The sequence below is a fragment of the Polypterus senegalus genome, chromosome 14, assembly GCF_016835505.1.
Source record: "Polypterus senegalus isolate Bchr_013 chromosome 14, ASM1683550v1, whole genome shotgun sequence".
Taxonomy (NCBI): Eukaryota; Metazoa; Chordata; class Cladistia; order Polypteriformes; family Polypteridae; genus Polypterus; species Polypterus senegalus.
In genome coordinates, this window is record NC_053167.1 from 136024525 (window position 1) to 136044637 (window position 20113).

The window sequence follows — 20113 nt, forward strand, 5'->3', positions numbered from 1 at the left end:
TCGTCAGTGAACTTTTGCACGTGGCAGGACTCCGAGTTGTATTGGAAGTCCGATGTATGTTGGCTGAACAGGACCGGACAAAGTACAGTCCCCTGCGGTGCTCCTGTGTTGCTGACAACAATGTCAGACCTGCAGTTCCCTAGATGCAAATACTGAGGTCTGTCTGTAAGATAGTCCACGATCCATGCCACCAGGTGTGAATCTACTCCCATCTCTGTCAGTTTGTCCCTAAGGAGCAGAGGCTGGATGGTGTTGAAGGCGCTAGAGGAGTTCAGAAACATAATTCTTACAGCACCACTGCCTCTGTCCAAGTGGGAAAGAGATCGGTGTAGCATATAGATGATGGCATCCTCCGCTCCCACCTTCTCCTGGTATGCGAACTGCAGAGGGTCGAGGGCGTGGCAGAACTGTGGACTCAGGTGGTGAAGCAGCAGCCGCTCCATAGTCTTCATCACATGTGACGTCAGGGCGAACGGCTGGAAGTCGTTCAGCTCACTAGGACGTGATACCTTTGGGACTGGGGTGATGCAAGATGTTTTCCAAAGCCTCGGGACTCTCCCCTGTTCCAGGCTTAGGTAGAAGATGCGCTGTAGAGTACTCCCCAGCTCCAACGCACAGACAGGCCTTCAGCAGTTGTGGTGATACTCCATCTGGACCCGCTGCTTTGCTGGTACAAAGTCTCCTCAGCTCTCTGCTTACCTGGGCTTCTGTAATTGTGGGTTGGGGAAAACTCTCTTATATGCTGGTATCAGCAAAAGGATGGGTGGAGGGTGCAGTACTCTGAGGTGAGAGTGGGTTAGGGTGGTCAAACCTGTTGAAGAAGTTGTTCATCTGGTTTGCTTTCTCCACGTCTCTCACAATGGTGTCACCCCGCCTCGAGCTGTAGCCAGTGATGATCTTCATTCTATCCCACACTTACTTCATGCTGTTATTCTGCAACTTCTGCTCCAGCTTTCTTCTGTTCTGCTCTTTCGCCACCCTGAGCTGGATTCGGAGTTCCTTCTGCAAGCTCTTGAGCTGAAGCTGATCACCGCCTATAAAAGCCCTTTTCTTCTGGTTCAAAAGGCCCTTTATGTCACTTGTAATCCATGACTTGTTGTTATAATGAAAGTATTGTTCAGTGGCAGCCTTCACAATAATACACTGCTGAATAAGGGAAGTTGGACCCACTGCAGGTATTTGGTCAGAGACAGGAGACACAAGAAGTCTTCCAGGATAACCAGTTTATTTGTTTTCCACCTTGTCCATATTATATGAAACTACACAAAGGAAACTCTTTAACCTTTACATGCATGGTAAACTGAGCATGTGTGTGGTTTTCTTTTATATTTATGCACACTGCAAAGGATATAAACCCTAAACACACTAATGTCCAGCTCAGTGCATTGCGAAACAATGTCCTGGCTTGTCACCTTGTAAGCAGGAGATAAAAGGAAACGACTTCTGGAAAAGGAAGCTTTTTTTTTTTTTTAAATCAAATTGGAACGCCAGCCTTCTTAACACATCTCCTTTGCTATTAAACCCCTAAATAAGATAAGGTACAACCAATTCACTTCAGAGGTCCACCTGATCTGTTACGTGATTTCTGTTCTGAAAGGCCCCTAACACTGCAACACCCCAAACCAAAAAACATGAAGACCAAGGAGCATTTCAAACAGGTCAGAGACAAAAGTAAATATCAGGGTTGGGTATAAAAAAAAAAAAAAGATCCTAAAAACTTTATATATCCTACAGAGCACCATTAAATCCATTATAGCAAAACGGAAAATATAGCACCACTAGAAACCTGACAAGAGAAGGCTGCCATTAATCAGAGATGCAACAAAGACAGCAAGGATAACAAATTAAAGTTGTTCTGCACTATACCCTACAGTGCTGGTTATCTGCAAATAAATGTTAAATTTGAATGTGTAATGTTTAGATATTTTGTGTGATATTTAGATTCTATTTTTATTATATTTGGTGATCACACATTTGATTATTATTCTGTGGCTTGTCAATTCATAAGCTAAATGCTGTAAGTAAAGTTCCATTGATTATGGATTCTCCAGAGTCACAAGTCACAGCTACATTGATAATTGTTCTTTGTTTCATTGTTCTATGCCAATTAAAACTACAATAAATACGTCATCCTTGCATTAGAATTTAAAGAATATTTTGATGGTATCTTATGTGTTAATGCGCTGTCACATTTTAAATCTATTATACAGACAATATTGAACTGAAGCTTGACTTTCAAAAAAAAATGTACTGCAAACCATGATCACAATATCTGTCAGAAAAAATGCAGTTAGATATTTTCCCCAAACTGTTCAGCTCTACTTCACTGTTTTCTACAAATGTGTGACACTGGAATATTTTTAGTTTTACCTTCAGGACAGAGTCCAAGAGCCTCATAGGTAATCAGTTCATTGGCAGAAAAACAGTCGTGAAGTTCAATGACGCCGACATCCGTGGGTTGCAGGCCAGTCTTCTGGAAGCATTGTTGAGCCGCCTGTTTAGTCATGTCATATCCCACCTGGGAAATACAAGAGATAGACATTAAAACTGTATTTGGAACGGTGGGCTAGTGTGTGTGTGTGTCTACATTTGCAAATTTTGAATTATTTAGCCCCATGCCTGTAACCACAGCCTTATACTCACCTAACACACCAAAGGCGGAATTTATATCACACTTTTTATTAACAACAGGAAACAGAACCAAGCTGGCTGCCAGAGGACAAACACTGTCAGGGTTTGAGAATCTCAATATCAATCGCACACGATCTCAAAGCTCACTGCTGCTTTCCCATTAACACATGACTGTCCAGTGTCCATTTCTTTATTGCTGGCTATCAGACTATGGGGAGGAGGTTAAACCTTTCAGTGGATGGTGCATTCGTGACTCAGGTAACCATTTCACTAAGATGACTCGCTACCTGAAAACCCACCTAGCCTTAAACATTTAAGTTTGCACTATTGACTGACTTTTGAACAAAACTGACAAACAACAAGTACATTGACTGCTTAATAAACAAAGCCTGATAGATGAAATCAGCGGCAAAAAAACAGAACATTTTCCAGTCAGGCAGCTTTGCTAAGAAGCTAACCAGTGGTGACAAAGGGGATTTACTGACAAAGTTGTGCCCTGCATAACACTATGGCTTCTAATTGACCCAGCCCTGAGAAATGACCTTTGTAGCATGTTTCCCTTGCACAATCCAAGTCACTCTCAAAACAGATCTACAATGATGACAGGCTACCTGAGAAAACCCCTAACCCCTAGCACTCTTTTTAGTAATTAGAACATTCTAGACGCGAACTGGACATTCAGCCCAACAAAGCTCGCCGGTCCTGTCCACTTATTTCTTCCAAAAAAACATCAAGTCGACTTTTGAAAGTCCCTAAAGTCTTACTGTCCACCACACTACTTGGTAGCTTATTCCAAGTGTCTATCGTCCATTGTGTAAAGAAAAACATCCTAATGTTTGTGTGAAATTTACCCTCCACAAGTTTCCAACTGTGTCCCCGTGTTCTTGATGAACTAATTTTAACATTCTCGATTCACTGTAATGATTCCCTTCATCATTTTAAACACTTCAGTCAGGTCTCCTCTTCATCTCCTGTAAAGGCTCAGCTCTTTGAATCTTTCCTCATCACTCAACCCCTGTAGCCCCTGACTCAGCCTCGTTGCTCTTCTCTGGACATTTTCTTGTGCTGCTATGTCCTTTTTGTAGCCTGGACACCAAAACGGCACACAGAACTCCAGATGAAGCCTCACCAGTGCATTGTAAAGGTTGAGCAGAACCTCCTGTGAATTGTACTGCACACATCAAGGCGCTATATAACCTGACATTCTGTTAGTCTTCTTAATGACTTCTGAACACTGTCGGGAAGATGATAGCTTAGAGTCCACAATGACTCCTAAATCCTTCTCATAAGGTGTGCTCTAGAGTTTCAGACTTCCCATTGTGAATTCAAACCTCAAATATTTACTTCCTATGTGTAATTCTTTACATTTACTGACATTAAATTTCATCGCCCAAAAATCTGCCCACACCTCTCTGCTATCCAAGTCCGTCTGTGATGATATAACGGATTCCACATTATCTGCTAATCCACCATTCTTGATATCATCTGCAAACTTAACCAGCTTGTTACTTATATTCCAATCTAAATCGTTTATATATGTTGTGAATAGCAGTGGCCCTAGCACTGACCCCTGCTGGTCACTACTCTGAACATCGGCCAATTCTGATGAGGTTTCTCGCACCATCACTCTCTTCTTCATGTGTCTGACCCAATTCTGTACCCATCTACACACATCACACTGAACTCAGACTTCTTTTAATTTGATAGCCACCCTTGGCTTGCCAGACGTCCCTTATATACGGGACATGTCCCATATTTGATAATTTTGTCCCCTGTCCCGAACTGACCTTTCAGGGACACCCAAATGTCCAGTATTTAGTTCATTTTCAAATTTTGTAATAAAAATATATTTTTACTACCTTTTTACAGTACTTAGTTGCAACTTTATAAGTAATCATACTTTCTTTACTCAGATTCTCTTGATGAAAATCACCCAAATGAAATGAGGAAACGAGTGTTTGCTGCCTGTTTGCAACTTGTTCAGTTGCTATTGTTGGTCGAGGACAGCAACACTCTTACCGTTTTGCTCTCCAGGCGCACTGCTGTGCAGTTCTGTATCAGCATTGCAACATACAGCGTCAACAAAGTGAGTTGTTACTTCTTGCCATGGCCCACTTTTTTTATAACTGCCTGTATTAAATAATAATAATAATAATAATATTTCTCTGTTGTCTGTATGAAATAAATATTTTCAAATGATTTCACTTTTACATTATTTCTTTTTAGCTTGTTTTAAATAATTTTCAAATGATTTTACTTTTGTTTTCCTCATAACTTATTAAAATTCTTGCTTTATGTTTTTAAGTTATGTCTCTACTTTTATATAATATATTGGTCTGGGTGTCTAGGGGGCATGTATAAATTTATATATACAGTAATATACAGAGAGATTTTAAGAGTGTCCCATATTTCTAATTTTCTAATCTGGCAACCCTATTGAGCTGCTATCTCACATACAGTCACATACCTGGTCTGAGATGAAGGTAAGCTCTTACCATTTTCATACAACTGTTTTCCTCAAAGGAGCTCCTCAAATCCGTCACCATCTCCTGGGCCAGGATTTCAACTGCCTTACTTTCAAGAGCATACTTCCTAACAAAATCTTCATTGGCAAGGATGGCCGCTGCAGCACCATCTGATGTAGGGCTTTAACAAACAAATGTTTAACAAATGACTGACAAAAAGAGTTACTGGACTGGAAAAATGACAGCACTGTTGTGTCAATATTAGTATCACAGTGTAAACCACAATGAGCAGTGATGGGCACTTCGAATCTTTTGAACTACCTGTTTACATGAATTGATGCTTTGGATTTGTTTGATTCATTTACAGTCAGGCGTATATGGGGAATCCCCTTTAATGGCATCAAACATATATAACTTAATAAATTGATAATTTATCTTGATATACAGTATATGCTTATAGATCTACCTACTCTCTATATATAAATTGCATAATAATTTACTTTCAACAAAAAAGATAACAGTGGTATGTCTTTCATTTCCTAGGAACATCTGAGTACTGCAGGGTTTTCTAGACAAAAGATTTTAGTGAAGCAGTATTTAGTTGTATGAAATTAAATCAAATGTGAAAAACTGACAAAAATCTGGGTCCCCTTGTAATTTTGCTGATTTAAATGCATACAACTGCTCAATGCGGATTACTTGCAACACCAAATTGGCTGGATTAGCTCGTTAAGCCTTGAAGTTCATAGACAGGGGTGTCCAATCATGAGTGGTAAAAGGTATTTAAGGTGGTCAATTGCAAGTTGTGCTTCCCTTTGACTCTCCTCTGAAGAGTGACAGACCGCATGGGATCCTCAAAGCAACTCTCAAGATCTGAAAACAAAGATTGTTCAGTCTCATGGTTTAGGGGAAGGCTACATAAAGCCATCTCAGAGGTTTAAACTGTCAGTTCCAACTGTAAGGAATGGAATCAGGAAATGGAAGGCCGCTGACTTGAATATCATCGACAATCTATGGGATGATTTGAAGCAGGCTGTCCATGCTCAGCAGCCATCAAATTGAACTAAACAGGAGAGATTTTGTAGGGAAGAATGGTCAAAAATACCTCCATCCAGAATCCAGACACTCATCAAAGGCTATAGGAGGACAGTGTCTGGAGGCTCAAAGGAGCAAAAGGAGGATCAACTAAGTATTGATGTCATATCTCTGTTGGGGCGCAAACATTTAAGCACATGTCTAATTTTTTTATGATGCATATCGCATATTTCCTGTTAATCCAATAAACATAATGTCACTGCTGAAATACTACTGTGCCCATAAGGCATGTCATATATTAAAAGGAAGTTGCTACTTTGAAAGCTCAGCCAATGAGAAACAAAAATCCAAAGAATTAAGAGGGGTTCCCAAACTTTTTCATGTTAACGCATTAATTAATGGCAACAATTATTTTATCATGCAGAAGTAGACAAAAAAGCACCTGGAGCAATTCGCGGTGACCTATATAAGAGACCAGCAGACACTAGTCAGTTGGTAGTGGACGAAGCTTGCCAGGGAGGAGTGGTGGAGATAAGAGAGAAGAAGAGTAAGAATTGTGGTGTGCTTTGGGGACTGTGTTGTGTGCTCATGGGAACTGGGAAAAGAAGAATAAATAAAAAATATTTGTTTTTTATAAGTGTGCCTCCTGTGTCTGTCTGTGTTGGGTTAAGTGCTGGTATAGCGCCATCTGCTGTCACAACTGTAATTATCTATACTAATCAAAGGCAAAGCCCTCACTCACTCACTCACTCACTCACTCACTGACTCACTGACTCACTCATCACTAATTCTCCAACTTCCCGTGTGGGTGGAAGGCTGAAATTTGGCAGGTTGATTCCTTACAGCTTCCTTACAAAAGTTGGACAGGTTTTATATCGAAATTCTACGCGTAATGGTCATAACTGGAAGCAGTTTTTCTCCATTTACTGTAATGGAGATGAGCTTCAACGCCGTGGGGGCGGAGTTTCGTGTGACATCATCACGCCTCCCACGTAATCACGCAGTACATAGAAAACCAGGAAGACCTCAAAAAAGCGCTCAAGAAAACATGCATTATATAATTGAGAAGGCAGCTAAACAATAAGAAGCGAGTTCTGCTACTGAAACAAAGCACGATGTAAACCTACACTTTAAATTAAGTTCATAGACAGGCTACGCTGGCGCTTGTAATTTAGTGCCTGCCCATATAAGGCCATCCGTCAGCGGCAATCCAATAGCAAACTGCCACGGGTAAATATTCACGGGTGAAGGACTGTGCTTATGGAGAGGAAGATGAGATGGTCAGGGTGGTGTTTGACACAAACTCAGCGAAACTGCCAGAGAAAGTTTTAAGTGCCAGGACTAAGGTAACATTAAATAAAGCTATGGACATAGCACGAGATGGCACCAGCACAGCTGGGAACATTCGATGCAAGTACACCGAGTGGCTCACGTGAACTGATGCAGTGCACAGATAAAAAGCAACAGTTCCAAAGAGCGCTGAACAAAACCGAATTACACAATTGAAAAGGCAGCAAAAATATGAAGCGCCTGATAAGCATATTCATAAATGCAGCTACTGTGGAAACAAAGCACACGGTGGAAAAAGTCAATGTCCCGCTAAAGGAAGACAGTGTAAAAACCCGTGCATGCAGTTTGTCATCACAGATAAAAGGAAGACGAGCTGTTTATTGATGCAGTAAGGAACTAATCGATGAATGAAACCTCTTATCTTTACAACGATTGACAAACACGGAATGTAACTTGAACACATCGCACAAATACGAGCCTGATTGAAAGAAATAATGATAATCAAATCCTTGATGACAGCAACATTCAATAACACTCACAAAACAATTACTGTATATTGACAATCATGTTACGCTATTTTTAAAATGTTCCCTTTTCTTTTTCATAACTTCTACTTCTCCACTGCGATACACGGGTATATATATATAAATGTATATCTATAGCCCGATCTACAATACATACTTTAGCATAGACAAGCGGTGGCGCAATTGTAGAGTCTTTCTAACGCCGACATTCGAGGTTCGATTCCCGAGAGGGGATGTACTGCTACCCGATTCATTTTACCTTCCCATCTCCTTGGTTTGGGACGTATGAAAAATATTAGGTTAACGCAGAATCATGTTACGCTATTTTTAAAATTTTCCCTTTCTTAGCACAAGCACAGTTGAGAAGCTTCGATGCATATACTCCATAACGCGCTAAAAATAACGATTTAATCACACTTTCAATTCCAAGCAAACGGAACTTTTGTCAATGCATGATTTCCTGGTACATCCATTACACTGATGCACACATCACAGCTACAAAAATGTTAGAGTCGGAATAAAGCGCTCCTACGACTGATCATTTCGACTACCCGTAAGCCTTGATAAAAGCATGGTTTTGTGCACACTGAAAAGCAAGCAAAATTAGATGCATTACAGAAAGCGGACTTTGTGGCTCTTACTGGGGATCATTGGACTTCCGTGACCGTTAGTAATTCTAAATACATCTAATTACAAAATGTTCAATGATCACACTGTTTTAGCCTAATGTACAAAATAATTTTGGCTAATGTTACTCAGAGTTTAAAGAGTAAGCTGGTCAAATTACCTTTTATGTTTCTGACTTATTTTTTTAAGAAGAAAACTGCACTTTATGGTGAAATTTTGGTTATTATTATTTAAAGACAATACTATTCTGAAAATGTACTTAAAGTACTTAAACTACCACTTTATTTTTAAGTCTGCCCAATTTTAACCAGGGATGATATTTTTGTTTCTGTTTTGAATTCAAATGCAGTTTAAAAGCTTTTTTTCAGAAATTAAAACAGCTTCAGTTTACAATATTCATGTCCATGTCTATTATTTGATTCTGTCGCCCACTAAAACCGCTTTTAAATAAAAAAAAAAACATTTGCATTTGGGGCAAATTTACGTGCGATTACATACGATTAATCAAGATTAATTCTTACACAGCCTCTAATTAATTGGATTAATTTTTTTAATCGAGTCCCACCCCTAATATATATATGTAGATATATATGTAGATTTGTATATATATGTGTATATACAGTATATATGTAGATATGTATATGTTGTATATACAGTATGTATATATGTGTGTGTGTATATACAGTATGTGTATATATATGTATATGTATATATATGTATGTGTATATGTACATATATATATAACTGTATATATATATATATGTGTATAGATGTGTATATATATATATATATATATATATATATATATATATATATATATATATATATATATATATATATATATATATATATATATGCCAGCAACACTCATGACAATTACAAAACAATTACATTGTCAATCATGTTACGTTATTATTAAAATGTTTGCTTTTCTTTTTCATAACTTCTTTAACACACTACTTCTCCGCTGCGAAGCGCGGGTATTCTGCTAGTATATATATATTTTTAACTTCTTGTAAAACCCTTTGGGCCACATAGTTTCTATGAAAGGCAGTGTGGAGCAGTGGTTAAAGCTTTGGACCTCAAACCTTGAAGTTGTGGGTTCAAATCCCACTACTGACACTGTGTAACCATTAGCAAGTCACTACACCAAAACAAAACAAATTTAAGCAATTGTATCATAAATGTTGTAAGTCATCTTGGATAAAGGCGTCAACCAAATAAGAAAATGTAAAATATGGTATAAAAAATGTTGTTAAAGGTCACCTTATAATCTCTCTTTGCTTAAACTGAAAATGTTAAGCTCTATCAGTGTCTCCTCAAAGCCCAGACCTCACATTCCCGAAACAGCCCAGTCGCTCTTTTCTGGACTTTCTCTAGTTCTGCTGTGTATGTTTTGTAATATGGAGACCAAAAGTGTACACGGTACCCCGGATGAGGTCTCACAAATGAGCTGAAGCATTACTTACCAGCACTGGAGAAGGGTCAAGTAGTCAAAGACCTTCCGTGACTTTAACACCTGATCCAAACTGTAGTCGTCTTGGAACTGTGAGTAACTAATATAAAACAAACATCTTTTTAATAAAATAGCATTTTCTTTTCTCTTAAATAAATCTGACAAATGCATTTTAAAACACTTACGGGTTGTTTGTGGAATGCTTATGATTCTTCCATGCAATTTTTGCAAAGTGTTCAGGCTTGGTCCCTGCAAAGAAAGGTCATCATAGTTTCACAAAAATCGACGGTACAACCTTTAATCTATTTACTAGGGGGAGATGTCCAAATTTTATTTATTAATTTCTTCCAAAGTTATGCAAATGCGAAGGTATGGTCTAAATAAAATAATAAACAAATTAGCTATCACAGTCTCCTACTCTTAAAATGTGTCAATTTTAACTTTAGTTATTAACAGGGTATTTTATTTATCCACTAGATGGCGTACTACACTCAAGATAACATCAATATCAGGAAATTGCTAGAACGTTAAACCATAAAGTATTTACTCAACTTAAGTAAGTACTAAGGGGCTCAACAGATGTACAATTGTACAATTTAAACAGATTGTTGTTACATATGCATAATAGAACTAACTATTTTACAGAACAGTGAGTAATTAACCATATTAAAAAAAGAGTAAAACGTAATAATTTGAAAGTAAATTATATTTCATGTTGCGTTAGAGGTATTCGTTGAGTAATATGATTTTATTCTGTTTGGCTTTGAAATTAACACACAAATATTTTTTAAACTTACACTTTTACTGTAAAACTTCAGTAAAAACAATTTTTTGAATTACATTTTCATCATTATCGCATTCAATTTTGATTCTGTGTTTGGACTTTCATCGTGACAACACAATGTGTAACTGCCCGTGAGTGAATTTAGTTTCTTTCTCTCTATTAAATAAAATAACTTTTTCCAATGTTTGGCTCTGAGATTTGTTAATTGTCATAACAAAAACTATTCTAACAGGAAACTATAAACGTTTTAATACGAATGGCATATCAAGATCGCCTTTGTTGTCTAATGTTATCCGCGGAAGATGTACATTACCTTTCTTGGATACATCCTTCTTTCTACTGTGATTCATGCGGTGGAAGACCAGACGGTGTTAATGGTTGTAGATATTCTTTGTGATATTGTAAGTTGATGTTTTCATCAACATCACTGTTTCAGCAGAGTCTATTGATACGCATTTATCCAATTTGCCATGTAACCGATCAACAATTTTCTTGTTAATTCGTTTGACTTCATCGTTTCTTGGTGCTAGGATTGCCTGTGTACTCATTTCTTCTGTTGATAACACTTTTTGATGAAATTCTTCAAAAAGATTTGGACATAATACATCTGCTTTTATTGGGAACTTAAAAGTGAGGAAAACGTTAAAATTTATAAGAGCTGATAAAGCAGAAACTGTCTGTCAAAAGCATTCACACAAATGAAAGGTGAAAGTACCATGTGCGTGGTTGAATATGGTTGAGAGAAGGGTGTGACTTGAAAATCTCTTATGGCAAAAGTCTAATCTGGAATGACTTAAAAAAATCTTTTAAAAAGTCTTGTCTCATCGCAGGATTTTTTTACATAATAGAGAGATATACTTTGTGCAAAACCTTAAGACATGAAGCAATACACAAGAAGATTAACCACTTTGAAGTCCTCCCATTTAGTAAGTTTTGTACTATTCACCGTAACTGTAAGATGTTCAAGTAATGACTATTTTTTAATAAAAACATTAAATACAGTTTTAGTATAACAAATGTATGGAACAAATGAAAGCATACAACAATTTGAGAAAATACATATAGTTTTATTACTGAACCATCATAAACTGTTTAACCTCTATTGTCTCCAGTTGGATTGAAAGATCCAAAACCTTTGACGCTTTCTTCATAGCGCATATCCCATAGTCCAGGAAAAAATCTTTTAGCACTTCTCTGGACATTCTCTACTGCCATCACTTTGTAATTAAAAAGCACCAAATTATAATAAATCTCGATTAACTTCTTTTCTCAAGCAATCATCACGGTTTATTCAAACCTACGTACCGAACTTGTCAATGTGTTCCCGCCCTGCATTTCCAAACATCTGTGGTGCTGCTGGAGCAGCTGCCAACCCAAAGCGGTTGATCATCACCTCCATGTGCTTATCCATTGGGTTTGCCCTGTCCATGTACTGTAAAAAAAACAACAACAACAATGTGGGACAGTGTTAAAATACAAACTGTTAATGAAAATACACATACTGTATATGCCTTATTTCTTACCAGGCTAGATACGTAAAAGTTTTTTAATCACAGAAAAAAGAAAGCAGCAGGCATATAAGATGACTAATAACCAAAATGATATACATGTGTGTGAATGAGAGGGAGGTCAGTGGAATGGTGAGAATGCAGGAAGTAGAGTTGGCGAAGGTGGATGAGTTTAAATACTTGGGATCAACAATACAGAGTAATGGGGATTGTGGAAGAGAAGTGAAGAAGAGAGTACAGGCAGGGTGGAGTGGGTGGAGAAGAGAGTAAGGAGTGATTTGTGACAGACAGGTATCAACAGGAGTGAAAGGGAGGGTCTACAGGACAGTAGTGAGACCAGCTGTGTTATATGAACTGGAGACGGTGACACAGGAGACAGAGCTGGAGGTGGCAGAGTTAAAGATGCAAAGATTTGCAACGGGTGTGACGAGGATGGACAGGATTAGAAATGAGAACATTACAGGGTCAGCTCAGGTGGGACGGTTGCGAGATAAAGTCAGAGAGGCGAGATAGTGTTGGTTTGGACATGTGCAGAGGAGAGATTCTGGGTATACGGAGAGATAGGTACTAAGGATAGAGCTGCCAGGAAAGAGAAAAAGAAGAAGGCCTGAGAAAAGGTTTATGGATGTGGTGAGAGAGGACATGCAGGTGATGGGTGTGACAGAGCAAGATGACGAGGATAGATAGATATGGAAAAAGATGATCCGCTGTGGCAACCCCTAACGAGAGCAGCCGCAAGAAGAAGAAGATAGCATCAAACATTTTGGAACACCAGGCTTATTCAATACAGCTAAGCAACTTCTGCAGGTCTTTGTGACAGATACAAAGCTACTGTGCCATAAACTAATATTGTGTGTGCACTCTTGGTAAATAAAGACAAACTATGTAGCAGGGTTAAATAAAACGGCAATTGTGTTTACTCAATGTTTATAAGTGTTGTGTTTACCTTGGTCAAAAGGTTTATAACACGTCTTTTTTCAATTTTTATGGAAATGCACGCAATTTAATATCTTAATGTTTCATTAAATCAAGGCATAGGACAAAATGAAAAGTAAATAAGGTAATGTAGTACATACTTTTTTCTCATCAGTCCAAAGCACTTTGTTCTAAAATGAATCTGGCTTGTCTAAATGAGCATTAACATACAACAAGCGACTCTGTTTGTGGCACGAGTGCAGAAAGGGCTTCTTTCTCATCATCCTGCCATACAGATGTTCTTTGTGCAAATTGCGCTGAATTGTAGAACGATGTACAGATACACCATCTGCAGTGAGATGTTCTTGCAGGTCTTTGGAGGTGATCTGTGGGTTGTCTGTCACCATTCTCACAATCCTGCCTCTACATATGCCACTCCTGTATTTTTCTTGGCCTGCCAGACCTGCTGTGTTGGTTTAACAGCAACTGTGCCTGTGGCCTTCCATTTCCTGATTCCATTCCTTACAGTTAAAACTGACAGTTTAAACCTCTGAGATAGCTTTTCGTAGCCTTCTCTAAACCACAAGTGTCAAACTCCAGGCCCAGAGGGCCGCAGTGGGTGCAGGTTGTCTTTCTAACCCATTTCCTAATCAGTGTCCAGTTTTGACAGCTAATTAACTTCTTTTCCCTCTATTTTAATAGTCCTGTTTTTAAGGATTAAAAGTATTAAATGACAGCCATTTCAAATGAGACATGAAACGAGCCAACAGATGACCAGCTAAATTGGGGCTTCAGACTCCAGCCAGTTCCTTAACGAGAAGCTGATTCTTGCTGTTAATTAAACCCGTTATTCAATTCCATGGTTTGTTGCTGCTCTCTTTTTGCCACAGCAGACATTTCCAAAACTGTTGATATTCTGCTTTTTTCTAAGAACTCCTAAAATGTCTTGGTAACCTGAGGGATCAACCTTACTGAAACCTTCATCTTTATTTTCAGATTTTGTTTGATGGGTACAGGTGAGCTGGTCATGTCCTGCTTGTTTTATGTCTCATTACTGTCCGGCTGCTAATTAAGGAAAAAACAACTAAGGGGCCTGAGTCAAGCTAATTAAAGCTAAGGCTAAAGAAGTTAATTAGCATCAAAAACTGGTCACTAATGAAGAAGATGTTTAGAATGAAAACCTGCAGCCACTGCGGCCCTCCAGGACTGGAGTTCGACACCCATGCGCTAAACCATGAGACTGAACAATCTTTGTTTGCAGATCTTTTGAGAGCTGCTTTGATTATCCCATGCTGTCTTTCACTCTTCAGAGGATAGTCAAAGGGAAGGAAGCACAACTTAAATACCTTCTACCACTCATGATTGGACACTCCTGTCTATGAAGGTCAAGGCTTAACGAGCTCATCCAACCAAGTAATCAGCATTGAGCAGTGACAGGCACTCAAATCAGCAAAATTACAAAAGGACCCACATTTTTGCAGAGCCAGTTTTTCACATTTGATTTAATTTAATACAACTAAATACTGTTTCACTAAAAATCTTTGTTCGGAAAACACCGCAGTACTCAGATATTCCTAGGAAATGAAAGACATACCACTGTTATCTTTTTTGTTTAAAGTAGAGGAAATTATTATGCAGGCTGAGAGGGGTTCCCAATCTTTTTCATAAGACTGTATGTTGCGTTGTCATGATGCAAGTCCAAATATGGAATCAAAATTCAATGCGATCTTGAAGAAAAGTTAATTCCAAATATTGTTTTTACTGAAGTTTTAAAGTAAAAGATGAAAATAATGAATTTGTAACAATCTCTTTAAATTGTATATCCGGTTAACCAAATCTGGGGGTTGTCGAGTTAAGCCCCCTAGTATACAAAAGGAAAATCTAAATTTTAGAATGTTGTAACTTTTGGCTGTAACAGCGCAAACCATGTTAGCAGTCTTGCAGGTGAATACTTTCTATACCAAACGTATAATGCTAGAGAAAAAAAATATTCACAGACAGACCTACCTTTGAGGTGAGTGAGCCTTTCTCCATTTTCTCAAAACCAAGAGCAAGAACACATTTAGCCAGTCCTAGAGAGAGGGCAAAAATGTTGCAAATGGTAAAAATATCTAATCAAATAATAACTCATTACAGTTGTATAGTTTATTTTTCGCTACTGAAAGTGCTTAGACAGGAGAAACCACTTCGGCAACCTGCAATGTATAGTACCTGGATGATGAAACGGCAGCCATTATTGTACCAGTATGCTCACCACACAAGAGCTGTTGGGTGGTTTAGAGGTGAGAAAAATAGCCAGCTAGAGACAGGAGATGATTAGGGGACCAACACTGACAGAGCCGTGATGGATAATTTAGCCAGGACATCGGGGTACACCCTGCTCTTTTCAAAAGATACCCAGGGATTTTTTTTAATGACCACAGAGAGTTAGGGTCTCAGTTTACTTCTCTTATCACTGCTCTGGGGTATTGGGATCCACACACTGACCACAGGTTATGTGCCTCCTGCCAGCTTCACCACTGCCTCTTCTAACATCAACCCAATCTTTTCCTAGATGGTCTCCCATCCAAATACTAGCAGGGTCTGAATGTGCTTAGCTTAAGGAGGTCAAAAAAAAAACCTCCCTATTCATTTACTTACCTCCTTCTACCAGCTGGCGTGCCATAAACAGTGCTGTAGAGCCAGTGGAGCAGTTGTTGTTGACGTTGATAATGGGAATGCCAGTTAGGCCTAGGCTGTGGTAAATGGCTCGCTGACCACAGGTTGATTCACCTTTTGTACAGAGAAAACAAATCTTAGTAAAAATTGTACAGTACATGATGCTACTTATCATTAAAAAAAAATATATATACACCCTTCTAATCAATGGAAGACAACTACCCATGAAGGAAGTAAGCACACTATTCTACATTCTTGTATATCTTCTATAGCTCTGTGATGGTCAGTGCAATTTTCTACACTGTGGTGTGCTGGGCTGGTAAAATCATTTCCAAGAAAAGCCCATTGAATCAATTTAAAGGGCAGACTCAGTTATGGGATGCACTCTGGACCCCCAGGAGGTCATAGTGAAGGAGACAATTAAAAGAAAACGGAGTGCCATTATGCCTTGACATACCAACACTGAGGACTATCAGCCAAGCAATTACGGTATTTAGCGGAAGTGTGTCAAGAAACGCGACGGGAACTCCTTTATACTAACGGAAAAATGTTTGTATAATCTATCTTACAGACAGACCTCAGTATATGTGTCTCGGGAACTGCAGGTCTAACATTGAGGTCAGCAGCACAGGAGCGCCGCAGGGGACTGTACTTTCTCCAGTCCTGTTCAGCCAACATACATCAGACTTCCAATACAACTCTGAGTCCTGCCACGTGCAAAAGTTCGCTGACGACACTGCTATGGTGGGCTGCATCAGGAGTGGGCAGGAGGAGGAGTATAGGAACCTAATCAAGGACTTTGTTAAATGGTGCAACTCAAACCACTTACAACTGAACACCAGCAAGACCATGGAGCTGGTGGTGGATTTTAGGAGGCCCAGGCCCCTCATGGACCCCGTGATCATCAGAGGTGACTGTGCAGAGGGTGCAGACCTATAAATACCTGGGAGTGCAGCTGGATAATAAATTGGACTGGACTGCCAATACTGATACTCTGTGTAGGAAAGGACAGAGCCGACTATACTTCCTTAGAAGGCTGGCGTTTTTCAACATCTGCAATAAGATGCTGCAGATGTTCTATCAGACGCTTGTGGCGAGCGCCCTCTTCTACGCAGTGGTGTGCTGGGGAGGGAGCATAAAGAAGAGGGACGCCTCACGCCTGGACAAACTGGTGAGGAAGGCAGGCTCTATTGTAGGCACAGAGCTGGAAAGTTTGACATCTATGGCAGAGCGACAGGCACTGAGCAGGCTCCTGTCAATCATGGAGAATCCACTGAACAGGATCATCTCCAGACAGAAGAGCAGCTTCAGCGACAGACTGCTGTCACCGTCCTGCTCCACTGACAGACTGAGGAGACCCCACACTATGTGACTCTTCAATTCCACCCAGGGGGGTAAACGTTAACATTATACAAAGTTATTGTCTGTTATACCTGCATTCTTATTATTCTTTAATTTAATATTGTTCTTTATCAGTATGCGGCTGCTGGAGTATGTGAATTTCCCCTTGGGATTAATAAAGTATCTGTCTATCTATCGCCTCACTGGGACTGTGACAGTCAAGTCAGAAGTCTTCTTTCTTTTTAATTTTCTTATTTGCGTGCGTGTGTGTGTATATTTATTTACTTAACTACTTACTTACTTAACTACCTATTGTCACACATGTGTGCATAGGACGGAGGCAGCTAAACGGCACAAAAGAAGGTAATTCCATGCTGGACCAGGGGGTGGCAGACTGCACTGATCCTTTCTCTTTTTCCTCTGCAGACCAATCATGGGAACTTCCACCTGGGATGATGTAATTTCCAGTTCCAGAGCTGATGAAATCACTTCCAGTTCCTGTCCAGATGACATCATTTTCCTTGTCTGGCTTTAAAACTGCCATGTTTCGTCTGTCACCTCAGTTCCGTTTTGGACTGATGTCTACAAAGACCTATTGCTTATATTATAACTATACGGGGTGGCTGCCCCAAACCTTTTTGTGGTGTCTTTTGCATCATTTCACACAATTTATTTATTTAAACAGCTTCTATAAAAAGCCAAATTTCCCCCCTGGGTACAAATAAAGTTAGATCTATCTATCTATCTATCTATCCATCCCTCACAGATACCTTTATAGTTTCCATTTTTCGCTTTTTAGAACTGTGAATAAACTCTCCAACCCCATCCTCTAGCATGCCCCAATATACCTGAACAGTGTCAGGCTTTCTTACATTTCTTTAATACCAAAATTGATCAAATCTATCACAGTTTCCCCTGCACACCTCATTCACTCACTCATTCTGATCTGCCATCTCCATCATCAAGACTCGCTTGTTTCTCGCCTGTTGACTCTCTTGCCATCTCTGAACTTATTAATAAGTCTAATTCCTCCTCCTGTCTGCTTGATCCTGCCCCCACTTCTCTACTTAAGACATGCTCATCCATAATTAGTATTCCTGTTGGCTCATTGGTAAATGCATGTTTCATTTCAGGTTCTGTCCCTGCTGCCCTCAAAACTGCTGCAGTTACCCCGATCCTTAAAAAAAACCTGACCTGGACCCTTCCTTTCTCTCCAGTTAAAGGACTCTCTCTCTCTAATCTTCCTTTTTTGGCTAAGGTGATGGAACACGTGGTTGCTACACAACTCCATGCTTTTCTTCTAGATAATACACTCTATAAGCCTTTTCAGTCTGGCTTTCGTACACGGTTCACCAACAAAAGCGCGATAAACATATGAGCCCCGACAAACCATGACGGACAAATGAGCGCTGACAAACCCGCTAACTGGTTTTCGACAAATGCGCGCCTACAAAATCGCGAGAGAGGCCAAGAGAGTGGGACGCGTACGTGCGCATTATGTACACATTATGTGCTCGGTTATAACTGCTGATGGCATGCCGCAAACAAATAACTCAGTCGAGGGTTGGCATAACGCGTCGTATACAAAGCGGAATTACCAGCAGTCAGGCAGCCAGCAAGTCTAAATACGCTCAACTATCAAGACGTCTTGCTGCAATTCTTCCTACATATGCAGGGCATGATCTTAAGGACTATCTGCGTGTGTTGATGGCATGCGCGTCTCATAATATTGACTTCTAAAATAAATATCTTTATATATGCTTTAAACTAGTAATTCATATTTAATGAAACTTTTGCGATTTTGTCGGTGTGATTTTGTCGGTGCGATTTTGACGCCGCGATTTAATCGGCGCTCATATGTCTATCGCATAAATGTCAGGTTACATTTGTACACAGCACAGCACTCAGACAGCTCTTCACCGTGTAGTTATTGATCTTCTCCGGTCTGCAGACTATGGTTCACTTTATATTTCCCTCCTTCGTGACTTAAGTGCACCACTTGACACTGTTAATCATGAAATCCTCCTGTTAAGTCTCTCTGATGTAGGGGATCTCTGGCTTAGCCCTTCAGTGGCTCACATCATATCCCTCTAATAGGCAATAGTTTGTCACACTCAGCCAATAGAAATCCTTCACCTCACCCGTGTCATGTGATGTCCCACAGAGTTCGGTTACTCTTTCTACTTTATATCCTTCCTTTGGGTCAGATTATTTGCTGACATGGCCTTAACTTCCACTGTTACACAGATAATATACACTTATATCTTAGTACAGACTCCCCTACATATTTACCTCCCAGCACACTCACTGACTACATCACTGATCTTAAGCTATGGATGGAAAATAACTTTCGCAAACTTAATGCCAATAGAACTGCAGTATTACTGGTAGGTCCAAAATCCCATCTTTCTTAGGTATCCAATTTCTCTGTTTCTGTTGATGGTGCACTTGTCAAACCTGCTCCTGTTGTCAGAAATCTTGGTGTTTTGTTTGATTCATCACTTAACTTTGAGCTACACATTAGGTCTCTTTCCAAAATTTCATTCTATCATCTCCTTAACGTTGCCCGCCTCTGTCCTTTTCTATCTTTTAATGATAATCAAACATTGGTTCATTGTTTCATAACGTCTCGTGTTGATTACTGTAATTCCCTCTTCATTGGCCTCCCTGCAAAATCTATAGGGTGGATTATTTTTTTTTACTCTGTATGTAAAGCAACCTTGGGTTTGTGAAAGGCGCTCATTAAATGTAACTTATTATTATACATGGAAAGCACAATATGGTAAAGGACACAAAGACACTGAGGGAAAAAAGTGTTGAGAAGCACTGCATAAGTGCTATATTCCCAAACACACAGAACGAACATGTGCACTGGTGCA

At 39.4% G+C, this 20113-nt stretch overlaps 1 protein-coding gene across 1 annotated transcript in view; it reads right to left on the bottom strand.

Moving 5' to 3' along the window:
- scp2a (sterol carrier protein 2a) overlaps window positions 1-20113 on the bottom strand; it is a 116953-nt gene that overhangs the window by 75256 nt on the left and 21584 nt on the right. The window contains exons 4-10 of the mRNA XM_039735935.1: window positions 15876-16007; window positions 15243-15307; window positions 12118-12244; window positions 10214-10277; window positions 10042-10128; window positions 5127-5277; window positions 2371-2518 (exon numbers count right to left, since the gene is read on the bottom strand). Coding sequence (XP_039591869.1) covers window positions 2371-2518; window positions 5127-5277; window positions 10042-10128; window positions 10214-10277; window positions 12118-12244; window positions 15243-15307; window positions 15876-16007 — 774 coding nt within the window. The remainder of the gene's footprint in view (window positions 1-2370; window positions 2519-5126; window positions 5278-10041; window positions 10129-10213; window positions 10278-12117; window positions 12245-15242; window positions 15308-15875; window positions 16008-20113) is intronic.